Here is a 15,491-nt window from a genome sequence, read left to right as displayed (position 1 = left end):
GTTATGGTAGCAATTGGCAGCCACAAAGTCACCTAGCCACTAGCCACAGCTTACTTGATGTACTCAAAAGCCCACCGCACACGTAAACTCTAACGCTGGAGGCCAAGAGCAATGTATGCTCGAAATGCACGTTGATGAACAAGAACAACCAACCTGCTATTGATGAACAATTAACATTAAGCACCAGAGGGAACGGGAGATTCGCACCTTCGGATTTGGGTCTCCAGATCGAGCAAATCCGGCAGGGAGGAAGACGATAATACGCCGGAAGCACGAGGAGGTAGGCCGCGAGGATCGAGGCGGCGAGAGGCGTGAGGGCGGGGCGGGAACTCGGGCAGAACGGGGCAGGGGTGGTGGAGGCGGAAGGAGCTGAGGCTCGCGCACCACGCAGCCACGCCGGACGGAGCCGAGGAAGACGACGGCCGACGGCGAGGGCCTCAAAGAGGTGACGGGCTTCCAGGCGCCGGCCTTTTGTTGGATGGGCTGTATTCTGTGCGAACTTGCTGTCGGGCTACGGCCCGTGTAGTTAGAGGCCTGCTCGGTAGTTCTCGTGTAAGTATTATCCAAAAAAAAAAAACTCATCTCATGTCGACCCTAGATAGAGCGAGCGAGCGAGCAAGGGAGGCGCCGACCCCAGGAGGTATCGCCGCGCCGCCGCCGCCGCCGTGGTACCATGGGGCTGACCCGATCCCGTCGTGGTAAGCTGCCGCCTCTCGCTCCCCTCATCGCGTCTACGTTCTGATCTTGTGCAAACATGCCCCTGTTGGAGATGGTACTGAACATGCGTGGCATGAGACCTGGGGTTTTCTTGTCAACTCATGCCAATGTCCGCACTATCCATGACCATCCATGGACGGTGTGCTGCAGGTACGTCGATTGCGCCGGTGGCCAAGAGAAAGCGCTCGCCCTGTCAACAAGAAGACGATGCTCGTCATGTTGGAATTGATCTCAGGCAGTTATTGACCGAGAGAAAAGGGGGAGTCTTTTCCCACGATGGTGTTCTGATCGGGCACACCCAGAACCAACGTTTGGTTTCGGTCCCTGGCCCATCAGCCCCTCTCATATATAAAGAAGAGTCACGTACCTCTTGAGGAGAGTACACACATAAGTACGAATTAAACCTCTAAGTCCAACTACCGATCCTAAAAAGAGGGAGCTGATGACCAGAAGACCGTCTACCACCGCCAGCCGCCGCAAGGTCTGTGCTGGCGGCATTCCTGCTGCCATCTGCATCATTCAGCTGCTGCCTTTCTCTTCCCTGACAATCTCCTGTTGCTGGAGATCACAAGGTACAGCCATGGTCTACACAGGGGGTTGCATCGGGCAGCCGCCATGGAATTTCTCCAAGCACCTGTAAGTCCTCACGCTTCCGCATAATGTGTTGATCTAGTCAGAGATTAGGCCCTTACGATTGACTACCCTAAGGCTATTTTTTCCTGACACGTCAAGCCTCCAAAAGGAGGAGGCATTCAGTGCCAGAGCTTCCAGAGGTGCGTCCGCCTATAAAACGCCCATGATTTTTGTAGCTAAACAATGTAACTTAGCTTTGTCGTCGTTGGGACTGATCCAACTTCCGACTACTCGATTTGACTAATCGTTTGAACTATGCTACTGGCTAAATCTTAGTTGTGGAAAAGTAGTTCAGGATAATAATGTGTATCTTCTTAGAGAGCTTAGAAGCACTTTCAGAGTTTCAGAATTGAAGATTTAACTTTTCATGAACTTGAGCAAAAGTGTTACTGGATTGTTCAAGGTTTTACTGCAACATGCTTTCTAGGAACAAGTAATAAATACAGGTGAATTTTTTCTAGTTTCTTGGTTCCCACTAGAGGATCTATTATGCTGTCTACAAACAAGTAAAGAATAGCATGTGTGTGTGTGTGTGTGTGTGTGTGTGTGTGATATTGCCAACCAGTGACACTGTCGGGGAAAGAATACTTCTCAATGTAATTCTTAATGTACCTACCACATTGGCATTCCGTTGGGCTACGTTACTCTGTAATGTTCTAGCACACAATGCACTGAGCACCTGGCGTGTCATGTCAACTTCATATCGTCCTATTTCCCCTAGTTGAAGGATCGGCTCGCCTCCACAATTTGAATGTTAACCCTTCTCCCATTCATGTGTATGCAGGACATATGGGATCGTATCCTTTCCTTGCTGCCCCTGCGGGATGCTGCTCGAGCTGGTTGTGTATCTCGCGCGTTGTTAAGTTCCTGGACACGCCGTCCCAACCTCACCTTCACAGAGGAAACACTCGGCCTGGCTGGAAATGCATGTCGAAAACCTGAACTTGCACGAACTTTCCAAAACAGAGTTTACCGCGTTTTGAAAAAACACTCGGGCGTTGGTGTGAAGGCATTCAAGCTTCATCACTGTGGTTCTGGTTTCAACATTCATGATCTGAACAGGTGGCTTCAGATTGCCGTTACTCCGGGGATTGAAGAAGTCGTACTTTCAGTACCAATGGTATACTACTTTCTCTCGTCTTCTGAAAGCTATTGTTCTGGACATCAATGCCATCCTAAATACTACTACTACTTTTACCATCAATTTTTATTACATTATGTTTATATAATATCCAATAAAATTCTGGTACTGTGGAGGTATTTGTCGAGACAAGTTCACATATATGATAGTATGATTTTTGAATTATTCAATCCAACTATTTGTGGAGATATTAGTAGTCAAAATTTGAAATGTTTGACTCTATTCTTGCCTAAAACGACAGCACCGGAGAAAGTACAAATACGGGCCTCACTACGGGTACGAATGGGTGTCTTACAACTTCCCCTGCTCAGTTTTTTCCAACGGGAGTGGAAACTCGATTCGACATCTTCACCTCGCCAGTTGTGCCTTCCACCCTGTTGCCGGACTTGCTCACTTGACAAGGCTGCATCTGTTTAAGGTGGACATTACAGGAGATGAGTTAGGGTGCTTCCTTTCTAATTCTTTTGCTATGGAGGAGCTGAATCTCACTAAATGCGGTAACGTCATTCACCTGAAGATACCTTGCCTGCTACACAGGCTCAACTGCCTGGCGGTGCTGCAGTGCGTAGCTCTAAAAGTGATAGAAAATAAAGCTCCAAATCTTTGGATTGTTCGCATCGATAGCCAACCAGAGAAAGTTCCAGTTGGAGATGTACTGCAAGTGAAGGACCTCCAAATGCAGGATTGTTACGAATCTAACCTTGTTCATTATGCTCGTGCCAAGCTTCCATCCATTATGCCAAATCTTGAAACCCTCAGCCTAGAATCGACCGGGGAGGTAAAAATCCCCAAGTTTTTTTTTTCATTAGTACTTTGAAAGGATGGCTAGCAATAGATTTCATCATCACACATTATTCATATGGCAGCAATTATAACATATCCTTGACATATCTATGCAGGTGTTCAATACGCCAATCTTGCCTGTCAAATTCCTCTACCTCAAGAACTTGCGTATTTTTCTTCATGATCGAGGGATGAAGGGCTTTTCCCCAGGCTACGATTATTTTTCTCTCGTTTCTTTTCTGGATGCTTGTCCTGTCTTGGAGAATTTTGTCTTGGCTGTAAGTCACTTCTCCTCAAGTTTACAATGATATCAGCATCTGCATGTAGAGGAACTACTAACTGTAGCATGCATGTTCTTCCAATGCACACAGGTATTACAGGCTAGCGTAAGGCAGGAATTGATTTCCGGAGACCCGCATCTGAGGCAGATGCCTGAACACCAGCATGGCAACATCAAGAATGTGACGATCAAGGGCTTCTGCGCTGCAAAGAGCATGGTCGAGCTAACCTGTCATATTCTTGAGAATGCAACATCACTCGAGTGCCTTACGTTGGACACCATATGTGATAATGGCTCTGAAGACCTTGATAGGACTTTTGACGACGGAATTGCTAGATGCTACACAGTGTTAAACTAGCGTATGCTCGACGAAGGCTATAGAGGGCTCAGGGCTATCGAAAGATACATTGTGGGGAAAGTTCCCTCTACAGTCAAGCTAAATGTTAACAAGCTCAGCAGCCGTCGCTATGCTATAAAATCGCATGAACAAAGTTATGGCAATTATATTTTCTGGTAATGTTAAATGTTGCGTTGATAGGATCTCGTAACTTGAATCTATTGTTTGAATGTTGAAAAATTACATAGGCCATGGTTTATTTATTTATTTTTGTAAAACGAACATAATTGTGAGTGTTCTGTTATGTAATACTAATACACATATCGTTGTGATCAAACTGTGAATATGCTACTTGCCTCCTTTGCAGAACAGAGCTTTAGACACAGGACACAGGCAGAGCCGGTGAGCGGGAGGTTTCATGGTTTGAGTACGCACTAGGCTACAGACTTTGCTGGCTTAGAAAGTCTCCCTGGATATGAAGACGACCATAGCACAGGCTTGTCGTCATTGAGTTCCTCCATTGCTGCAAAGATGAAACGGGGAGGAGATACATTTTTTTTAAAGAAAAGACACCCTTAGATCTGATAAATATCATTGGAAATCATACTAGCCTTCTTCTTCCTCCTATTACTAGACAGTAAAGAAAAGGGACATCTGCAAAGACCCCTTGTTGTACCAGGATTTGAAGACTGCAATAGTCACTCGCTCCTTGAGACGAGATCTACAAATGGCTGAAGCAACATCAGTTGGAGCATCACTCAACGCAATACACACTTGCAATCGATCACCATCAGTTCAGAGGGTTGTAGAAGCTAGACCATGCCACAGAACAACACGAAAGAAGATGCCATAGTCGCGCACCAATAGCCAGCCAATATCTCTCCTTGAATGACACATCGTCTGCCAAGATCTAAAAAGAGCCAATAGTCTGGGGACACAGACTCTCACATGCCTTCGTAGGCGCCGGATTGGGCATCGAGGTAGGCAGAGACCATAGAGACATTATTCCAACACGCCATCGCTGCCACTACATCATCGACGTCGTCAGGGAAACAAAAGCCTAAGAAATAGGATACAAGACGGACTGGTCCCTACTCCTCTTGCCGTCGACAAGGCCGCCGGACAAGGAAAAGGAGGGGGATGAGGCAGTGACTTGTAGGAACACTTTTGCAGAGGTGGCTAGGGTTGGGAGTTGGGGTGGATTGCAACAAATTGACTACACAGAAAAATGCATTAGTTTGCATGGTGAAAACTTTGTTTCCTAAGAAACATGAAGGACTTGGATATAGGGGTTATCATTATTTTAATCATGATTCACTATGCGCAAGGATTTTGAAGGCCAAATATTATCCAAACCAAAGCATTCTTGAAGCGGATCCGAAAAAAGGCCCATCATACATTGCAAAGTATATTTGATGGTATCCAGACTTTAGAAGGGGATGCATTTGAACAGTTGAGATGGAGAATCTATTGATATTTGGAGGGATCCATGGACTGCCTCTAGTCCAAATAGAAAAATTCTGACATTGAGGGGAGGTATTCTGGTTAGCAAGGTGTCAGACTTAATTGATCCTATTTCAGGGCAATCGGAGGAGAACCTGATCTACTCAATATTTTCACCTGTTGATGCTTCCAGAATTCTGAGGATTCCTCGGTCCAAATGGTTTTGATGATTTTGTGGCATGACACTATAACCGGTCTGGAACGTTCTCCGTAAAATTTGTGTATCACGTTCAGTAGAGACACCAATTTGGTAATACGTCTTCGCCCTCCAGTGGTACTAATCCTATTTGGCATACGATATGGAAGTTTGCAGTTCCTGGAAAGGTGAAAAAAATCATATGAAAGGTCATGCACAGTGCTTCCCCAGTGAAGTCAACTCTTGGTAACCAGCATATTGGTAATGATGGACAATTTCCTATTTGCCATCTGTTCCTGAAGATTTGATGCATCTTTTCTTCGAGTGTTACCCAGATAGGGAACTATGAAAATTTCTTGATCTGTCACTGTTAATGCTTCGTTTGTGGAAGATCGGATCAGCTGTGTTGAAAGAGCTAATTATTCGTCGGAGGGGCATTTTCTTGGCATGCCACTTGTGGGTTTGTCTGAAATTATATTAATTTCGGTCTGGTACCTTTGGTGGATCAGAAGATCGGTTACTCATGGAGAACACCCTGCCAATAGGTAACTCGAAATTATCTATTTTAGCCATGTGTAACAATTTTGCCAAGACTGTACCGAGAGTTGCCCTAGGAAAAATGTGAAATGGAGCAAACCATCAATGGGCCTACTTAAACTGAACGTCAATGCTTTGTTCCGTCCCTATGTAAGGCCTGGCTCAAGTGTTGCAGTAATCTGTGATGTATATGGTAATTTTGTTGCTGCCTCGGGATCATTTTGTTTCCTATGCAGCCGAAGCATCGATGATGGAAGCTCTATGAAGGAATGATTAAGTTTGATGACATCAATCACCCGCAAAAAAAAGTTTGATGACATCGATGGGAATTAATCACATTATTGCCAAATTAGGTCGTATTGAAGTTGTCGAAGCTTGTGATGACACGACTACTTAATGGATAGAATGGGCGACTATATTTGCGTATTGTGTTGATCTAGCTACAGAGACGGGAAACATCCGGTTCAAACACTACATGCGGAGCCAGGATGGCGATTGAGGTGAGCTCTGGCGATTGCGTTGGCGTTGGCGTCGGCGCCGCGCCTCCCTCGGCCGCTTGCGCCGCCCTCCCGACCCCGTCCCCCTTGGCCCTTCGCCGGCCCCCTCGCCGCCCCTCCCGCTGCTGGTCCCGCCCGTGCCGGAGCCCTCTCCGCCCGCGCCGGTCGCCCCGCGCCGCATGCGTTGGGCCGACATGATCGACGACGCCCCCCTCCCCTGCCAGGCTGCCACCCTCCGGCCAGCCCCCTCCCTGGCGCCTCGGCCTGCTGCGTCGCCCGACGTGGCCGGTGGCTCAGCCCCCCGTGCGCAGGACTCTGCTGCCGGCTCGCGGCGGCCGCGGCCGACGGCCCCGGTGCGGAACCCGGCTTGGTCCGCCGGGGCGAAAGGTGCTGCCTTGCGTGGTGTTGGCAGCCGTCGCCACCGCAGGCTCTCCTGGGGGGTCGCCGGTCGGTCTGACCTCGGCCTGGCGTGGTCCTCCTGGCTCCGCCCGGTGACCGGCTCCGTCCCTGTGCTGGCTTTGGCCGCGCCGGCGACTCGCCGTGCCGTCCCGGCCCCGTCTCCCCGCGGCCGCTCCTCCCCCTTCCGCCCCTTCATCAACGCCTTTGGCTCCTCCTCCGTCCGGTTTGAAAGCACAAGTGCTCCCTAGGTGGTTTTGGTAATTAATGTCAACATATCTCTTGTTGGACTAACACTTTTATCTAGTATATTTCAGATAAGTTTAACAATGGAGTGGCATGGACTAAAGGATGTGGGAACTCCTTCAAGATGCTAAGGACAAAGAATTGGCTCAAGCTTCAAGCTCAAAACTCTTCATTTTACATTTTAGTGATCCAAGATCATATTGAGTCTATAGGAAAAGCCAATACTATCAAGGAGGGATGAGGTGTTGCTTAATGAGCCTCTTGCTTCATGTGCTTTGTGATATGCTCCAAAACCCTCAGCTACTTTCCCACATCCACAAATGACCTAAACCCAAAGCCAAAATCGGTCACACCGATTCTTCCAATCCGGCGCCACCGATTCCAAAAGTCATAGCCACTGCCACAAACCCTAAGCAGATCGGTCCCACCGAGATTGCAATGTAAACTCTCTGTTTCCCTTTTGTAACATTTCGGTCTCACCGAAAAGAGCAAATCGGTCCCACCGAGTTTACCTGACCAACTCTCTGGAAAGCTTATTACCAAAATCGGTTTCACCGAGTTTGTGTAATCGGTCTTACCGAGATTATGTTATGCCCTAACCCTAACCGAATCGGTCTCACCGAGTTGCATGTCAGTCCCACCGAAAATCACTAACGGTCACTAGGTTTACTAAATCGGTCCGACCGAGTCAGTTGAATCGGTCCCACCGAGTTTGGTAAATTGTGTGTAACGGTTAGATTTTGTGTGGAGGCTATATATACCCCTCCACCTCCTCTTCATTCGTGGAGAGAGCCATCAGACTAAACCTACACTTCCAACTTACCATTTCTGAGAGAGAACCACCTACTCATGTGTTGAGGCCAAGATATTCCATTCCTACCATATGAATCTTGATCTCTAGCCTTCCCAAGTTGCTTTCCACTCAAATCCTCTTTCCACTAGATCCAAATCCTATGAGAGAGAGTTGAGTGTTGGGGAGACTATCATTTGAAGCACAAGAGCAAGGAGTTCATCATCAACGCACCATTTGTTACTTCTTGGAGAGTGGTGTCTCCTAGATTGGCTAGGTGTCACTTGGGAGCCTCCGACAAGATTGTGGAGTTGAACCAAGGAGTTTGTAAGGGCAAGGAGATCGCCTACTTCGTGAAGATCTACCGCTAGTGAGACAAGTCCTTCGTGGGCGACGGTCATGGTGGGATAGACAAGGTTGCTTCTTCGTGGACCCTTCGTGGGTGGAGGCCTCCGTGGACTCGCGCAACCGTTACCCTTCGTGGGTTGAAGTCTCCACCAACGTGGATGTACGATAGCACCACCTATCGGAACCACGCCAAAAACATCCGTGTCTCCAATTGCGTTTGAATCCTCAAAACCCTTCCCTTTACATTCTTGCAAGTTGCATGCTTTACTTTCCGCTGCTCATATACTCTTTGCATGCTTGCTTGCTATATGTTGTGAATGTTGAACTTGTGCCTAAACTCCACTTAAACTTTAAGAAAAGCTTAAAAATTGTAACTTTGGTACTTAGTGTCTAATCACCCCCCCCCCCCGTCTAGACACCTCTTCTCATGGTCCTACAAGTGGTATCAGAGCCTTGGTCTCCATTGCCTTGGTTTAATCACCATTAGAGGAAGATGGATAAGTCTATTTTGGGGAGTCTTAGACATAGAGTGCCTATTCTTGATGGAGAGTATTTTTATGAGTGGAAAAATGAGATGCTTGTAATTTTCAATCAATATCATTTGAACAAGTACATTGCTAGCCCTTGTGCACCTTATGTTGACCCTATGCATCCAAGCCATGATGAGTCAACTGACATGGTTAGGAATCTTAGAACTGCCGAACTTATCCTTAGAGGATTGCCTAGAAACTTGATTGGATGTTTGCCTACTTTTAAGTGTGCCTATACTATATGGAAATTTCTTGAGGAACGATTTCCAGATTATTTTTTGAAAAATCTAGATGAAATTCTCCATAAATCTATTGCCTTGAGTAAGATGAATACTAGTGATCCTATGTTTGGTGATCGTCTATTTGAGCTTACAAACCTTATGCGTGCCAAAGGAAATGTTGGTATTATTAGTGACATTATTTCTGAAGCTATAAAAATTCATAGACAAGATCATTGTCAAACTCACTCTAACGAATCACCCTCTCTAGGATTTGATCCACCACATGACGATATTGAACATGGATACTATGATGAGGATGATGATAGTGACTTCGATCTTGATGATGCAATGAGACACTTTGGTCTTATGGAAAATCTTCGGGGATATATGTCAGGAGGAAAGGAATGGGTTCTTGATAGTGGATGTACCGATCACATGACCGGAGATAAAGACATGTTTCGTGAGCTTGCTGATAATGATAGTCCTCAAAAGTATGTCACTTTCAGTGACAACTCAAAGGGTAAGGTGGTTGGCCTTGGTAAGGTGGCCATATCACATGATAGCTCCATTCAGAATGTTATGCTCGTTGAATCTCTTGGCTACAACTTACTTTCAGTATCTAGACTTGCTGATTTCAGTTTCAATGTCCTATTTACTGAAGTAGATTGCCAAGTGTTTCGTCGAGACAATCATAAAATGGTCTTTACCGGCATACATAGAGGTGATCTATACATTGTTGATTTCACTAAAAAGGCTCAACCTAAAACTTCCTTCATTGCTAAATCCTCAAAAGGCTGGTTATGGCATAGACGACTAGGTCGCGTTGGCATGAGAAACCTTGACAAGATTATTAAAGGGAATCATATCCTTGGAGTTAATGATGTCATATTTGATAAGGATAGACTTTGTAGTGCTTGTTAGGCAGGTAAATAGGTTGGAGGAAGGCATCCCGTGAAGAACATCATGACCACAAAGAGGCCACTCGAGCTACTTCACATGGATCTCTTTGGTCCCAACTCTTACAAGAGTCTCGGTGGAAATTCTTTTGGTCTAGTTATAGTTGATGATTTTTCCGGATTTACGTGGGTGTTCTTTCCAGATGATAAATCGCAGGTTTAGAAGATCTTCAAAAACTTCGCTAGGAAGGCCCAAAATCAATTTGAAGTGAAGATCAAGAAGGTTCGCAGCGACAACGGAACGGAGTTCAAGAACGCAAATGTGGACACCTTTCTTGACGAAGAAGGGATTTCACACGAGTTCTCGGCTACGTACACACCTCAACAAAATGGAGTTGTTGAGAGGAAGAACCGGACGCTCATCGAAATGGCGAGAATGATGCTTGATGAGTACAAGACGCCGAAGCACTTTTGGGCAGAAGCGGTTGAGACAGCTTGTCATGCAACAAATCGCTTGTATCTTCACAAGCTACTCGGCAAGACGGCATACGAGCTACTCACCGGTAACAAATCCCAAGTTGGATACTTTCAAGTATTCGTCTCAAAGTGCTACATTCTTGATAAGCATCGTCGTTCTAAATTTGCTCCTAAGTCTCATGAAGGTTTCCTACTAGGTTATGGCTCAAACTCTCACACTTACCGAGTCTACAACAATTTCACCTGAAAGGTTGAAGAGACGGTTGATGTGAAGTTTGATGAATCTAACGGCTCGCAAATAGAGCAATTGCCAATTGATGTAGGAGACAAAGATCCTTCAGAAGCAATCCAAGACTTGTCTATTGGCAAGGTCTGTCCAACGGAGGTGAAGGAGAGTACCTCGTCCGTCCAAGTGGAAGCTTCTACTTCACGACAAGGTGAACCAAGAGTTGATACGGAAGCATCCACAAGTGGGACACACCAAGATGAAGAAAACGAGGAAGTGCATCAAGATGAACGTCAACAACCTCCTTCTCCACCACGACAAGAGAACGACAACGCCAACAATGAAGAAGGCCAAGAAGAAGAACAAGATGAAGAAGATGTTCAACAAAGACCCAAGCAAAAGCTTTCACGAGTTCGAGCAAGAATTGCTAAAGACCATCCCGTCGAGCAAATCTACAATGATATTCAAACCGGGAGAATCACTCGCTCTAAAACTCATCTAGCTAACTTTTGTGAAAACTATTCTTTCATCTCTAGCATTTAACCTATGAAGGTCGAAGAAGCATTGGAAGATCCGGATTGGATAAATGCTATGCATGAAGAGCTACACAACTTTGAGAGGAACCAAGTTTGGACATTGGTTGAGAAGCCCGACAACAACTACAACATCATCGGTACCAAATGGGTGTTTCGCAACAAGCAAGATGAAGATGGACAAGTAGTTCGCAACAAAGCACGTCTCATCGCCCAAGGCTACACACAAGTCGAAGGTATGGACTATGGTGAGACTTACGCCCCTGTTGCTAGACTTGAGTCCATTCGCATCTTACTTGCCTATGTTAATCACCATGATATCACCTTGTACAAAATGGACATTAAAAGTGCTTTTCTAAATGGTGAAATAGAGGAGGAAGTTTATGTTAAACAACCTCCCGGCTTTGTCAATCCTAAGAAACCCAATCATGTTTACAAACTTCACAAAGCTCTTTATGGTCTTAAACAAGCTCCTAGAGCATGGTATAAATGCTTGACCAAGTTCCTTATTGAAAAAGGCTTTGAAATTGGGAAAATTGATTCTACTCTATTTACTAAAAGGGTTAATGGTGAACTATTTGTGTGCCAAATCTATGTTGATGATATTATATTTGGTTCAACTAACCCTCATTTTAGTGAAAAGTTTGGGAAACTAATGCCGGAGAAGTTTGAGATGTCTATGATGAGTGAACTCAAATTCTTTCTTGGGTTGCAAATCAAGCAAACTAAGGAAGGTACTTTTGTCTCTCAAAGTTAGTACACTAAGGACTTATTCAAGAAGTTCAATATGCAAGAATGCAAAGGTATGACTACACCCATGCCTACTAGTGGACATCTTGACTTAACCAAAGATGATGAACCGGTTGCTCAAAAGGTTTATCGCTCTATGATTGGTTCATTGTTATATCTATGTGCTTCACGTCCAGATATTATGCTAAGTGTGTGCATGTGTGCGCGATATCAAACTGCTCCTAAAGAATGTCATCTTAAGGCTGTGAAAAGGATAGTGAGATACTTAATCCATACACCAAATTTTGGCATTTGGTATCCTAAGAGGGCCTCATTCGATCTTGTTGGCTAATCCGACTCGAACTATGCCGGAGACAAGGTTGATAGAAAGTCCACTTCGGGTACTTGTCAATTTCTTGGTAGATCTCTTGTGTCTTGGTCTTCCAAGAAACAAAACTCGGTATCCTTATCCATTGCCGAAGCGGAATACATTGCCGCTGGTCATGTTGTACTCAATTACTTTGGACGACTCAAACTCTTAAAGATTATGGGATATATGTGAAACATGTTCCATTACTTTGTGACAATGAGAGTGCTATCAAAATTGGTCATAATCCTATGCAACATTCTTGAACTAAGCATATTGAAGTTCGTCATCATTTCATTCGAGATCATGTTGCTAAGGGTGACATTGATCTTAAGCATGTTCGCACCGAAAAGCAATTAGCGGATATATTCACTAAACCTCTTGATGAGAAAGTGTTTTGCAGGTTAAGAGGAGAATTGAACATCATTGATGCTTCAAACTTGGAGTAGAAACTCCATTGGATACATGCAAGACATGAGCTTACGACTAATCTTTGATATTTCTCTTATGATGAAAATCTTATGTCTTGGATATATTTGTATCTTGCATGTTATCTAACCCATGTAGGTACTTGGTTGAATCAAATTCCATGAGATTGTAACCTACTCACATCTTGCACAATCTCTACATCACCAAGTCTCTATACAAAGGTGGTTGAAGACAAGGAAGCACGAAACCATTCGAACATATCCTTTGACAAATTCTATGTTGAGCTTCATGATTGTCATTTTTGGATACACAAGTGCTCTTCCTTGCAAGAACTAACCCATGTAGGTAGATGGACTCAAATTCCAAGTGGTGCTCCCAACTCTTGATGAGCTACATCAACCTTGAGCGACTCACACAAGTTTAACTACATGATCAACACCACCAACCAAGGTATGTTATTCCATCTTAGAGAAGCTTTACTCCAAGTCATGAGCTAAAGCAACTCGACAAGATGTGAATACATCAAGATGCTTAAACGAAAAATGGCAACCCCATTTTGAGCTTAAACGATGAGTATGACCTATGATCAAGTGATCTCACTTGACTCCTAAGTCAATATACTCTAACATAGGTGACTTTGTCGCCGACCATCTCTAGATGAAGTTCTCTTATGTTCTTTTCTGTGTTTTTGCATTCGTCTCATGCATATTTGTTTCCCCTTTCAAAAAAAACTTTATCTAGATTTCTTTCTGTTTACTCTGCATTTTCTGCATCAATTCCTTGCATATCATTCAGTAAATTCCTTGCAAATCTTTGTGAGATCTTATTAGTCCAGTGAGCTGAGGTGACAAGTGTTTTTCTCTGTGATGAACTCGGTTACACCGATTTGTTATTTTCGGTCCAACCGAAACTTTTCAGTACCACCGAAGCAAACCACTCGGTGCCACCGATTTCACAACAGGAAAAATAGTTTGCCACTTATTATGTGTTTCTTCTGATCCAGCTCCACTCAATGAATCTTGTCCTCTACAAGCATCACATTTTTAATCATTGCTTTATGTTGTGACTCAAGCATCAAACCCATTCACGACAAATTCCAGAGGGAGAGAGAGAGATTACATCTTTATCAAGCCCTTCTTGGAAATTGATGTCAAAGGGGGAGAGAGAGATCACATCAAAGCTTATCACTTAAAGAGATCACATCAGAGAAGGAGAGAGGGAGATCCTTCAGGGAGAGAGAGAGAGATCTCCAGGGGGAAAGAATACTAGTAGAAAGTATTTCTCAAGGATCCCAGATGCTTGGTGTTCAAGAGGAGAGATGCCACATGTCTTCTTGAGGGGAAAGACATGTTCATATGTGCTTATTTGCATTAGTTTGCATTAGCTCTGTTCATTTATATCTTTCATCTATGATTTTCTGTTTCCTATCTTCTCCCAGTATCCTATGCTAGATTCAGGGGGAGCAAGACATCTAAGGGAAAGAAATCATTCAAATTCATTGCATATCTTTACTCTTGGGGACATGTCTAATCCAATGTAGTACTTAGTACTCACTCTCTACATGTCATCCCAGTCTTGGTATTCTTGTGGTTTCTCTTGTTTGCTCTGGCTAGTAGATGTATCTGTGTTATCTAACCTTGTTTACGCAGGTTCATTCCATCCTAAGCCAACTCAAGACTACAAGGTAAGTATATGCATCACAATCATGTGTATGAGGAATTCTTACTGATGTACATACTGTTTGCAAGAAGGACTCATGGGCATGAAGGTATTTCCTTTAATACTTTTTGCTCTGATGCATATGGCCAAGATACATGTAACACATTGCCTGCTCTATCATGGTTATGCTATCACATGCTTCCATTTTCAATATTCACATGATTGCATACATGTAGGGGGAGCCTATGCTTGTTACATGTCTTTCCAAAGCTTTACTTGCTATCTCTTTATATCTTTATCTAAAGCTTTGATGTATGTTGTCATCAATTACCAAAAAGGAGGAGATTGAAAGCACAAGTGCTCCCTAGGTGGTTTTGGTAATTAATGTCAACATATCTCTTGTTGGACTAACACTTTTATCTAGTATATTTCGGATAAGTTCAACAATGGAGTGGCATTGACTAAAGGATGTGGGAACTCCTTCAAGATGCTAAGGACAAAGAATTGGCTCAAGCTTCAAGCTCCAGACTCTTCATTTGACATTTTAGTGATCCAAGATCACATTGAGTCTATAGGAAAAGCCAATACTATCAAGGAGGGATGAGGTGTTGCTTAATGAGCCTCTTGCTTCATGTGCTTTGTGATATGCTCCAAAACCCGCAGCTACTTTCCCGCATCCACAAATGACCTAAACCTAAAGCCAAAATCGGTCACACCGATTCTTCCAATCCGGCGCCACCGATTCCAAAAGTCATAGCCACTGCCACAAACCCTAAGCAGATCGGTCCCACCGAGATTGCAATGTAAACTCTCTGTTTCCCTTTTGTAACATTTCGGTCTCACCGAAAAGAGCAAATCGGTCCCACCGAGTTTACCTGACCAACTCTCTGGAAAGCTTATTACCAAAATCGGTTTCACCGAGTTTGTGTAATCGGTCTTACCGAGATTATGTTATGCCCTAACCCTAACCGAATCGGTCTCACCGAGTTGCATGTCAGTCCCACCGAAAATCACTAACGGTCACTAGGTTTACTAAATCGGTCTGACCGAGTCAGTTGAATCGGTCCCACAGAGTTTGGT

General features: G+C 44.4%; 1 protein-coding gene across 1 annotated transcript; it reads left to right on the top strand.

The window, feature by feature from the left end:
- The first annotated feature begins 681 nt into the window (after positions 1-681).
- LOC123116403 (uncharacterized) lies at positions 682-4,179 on the top strand. The gene is made up of 5 exons (XM_044537367.1): positions 682-1,353; positions 2,135-2,470; positions 2,733-3,269; positions 3,391-3,552; positions 3,646-4,179. The coding sequence occupies exons 1-5, from the start codon at positions 1,333-1,335 to the stop codon at positions 3,910-3,912; spliced, it is 1,323 nt and encodes a 440-aa protein (XP_044393302.1). The 5' UTR covers positions 682-1,332; the 3' UTR covers positions 3,913-4,179.
- The last annotated feature ends 11,312 nt before the right edge of the window (positions 4,180-15,491 follow it).

The sequence above is a fragment of the Triticum aestivum genome, chromosome 5B, assembly GCF_018294505.1.
Source record: "Triticum aestivum cultivar Chinese Spring chromosome 5B, IWGSC CS RefSeq v2.1, whole genome shotgun sequence".
Lineage (NCBI taxonomy): Eukaryota > Viridiplantae > Streptophyta > Magnoliopsida > Poales > Poaceae > Triticum > Triticum aestivum.
The sequence above is the reverse complement of the archived record's forward strand: the minus strand, read 5'-3'. Positions and strand labels throughout refer to the sequence as shown.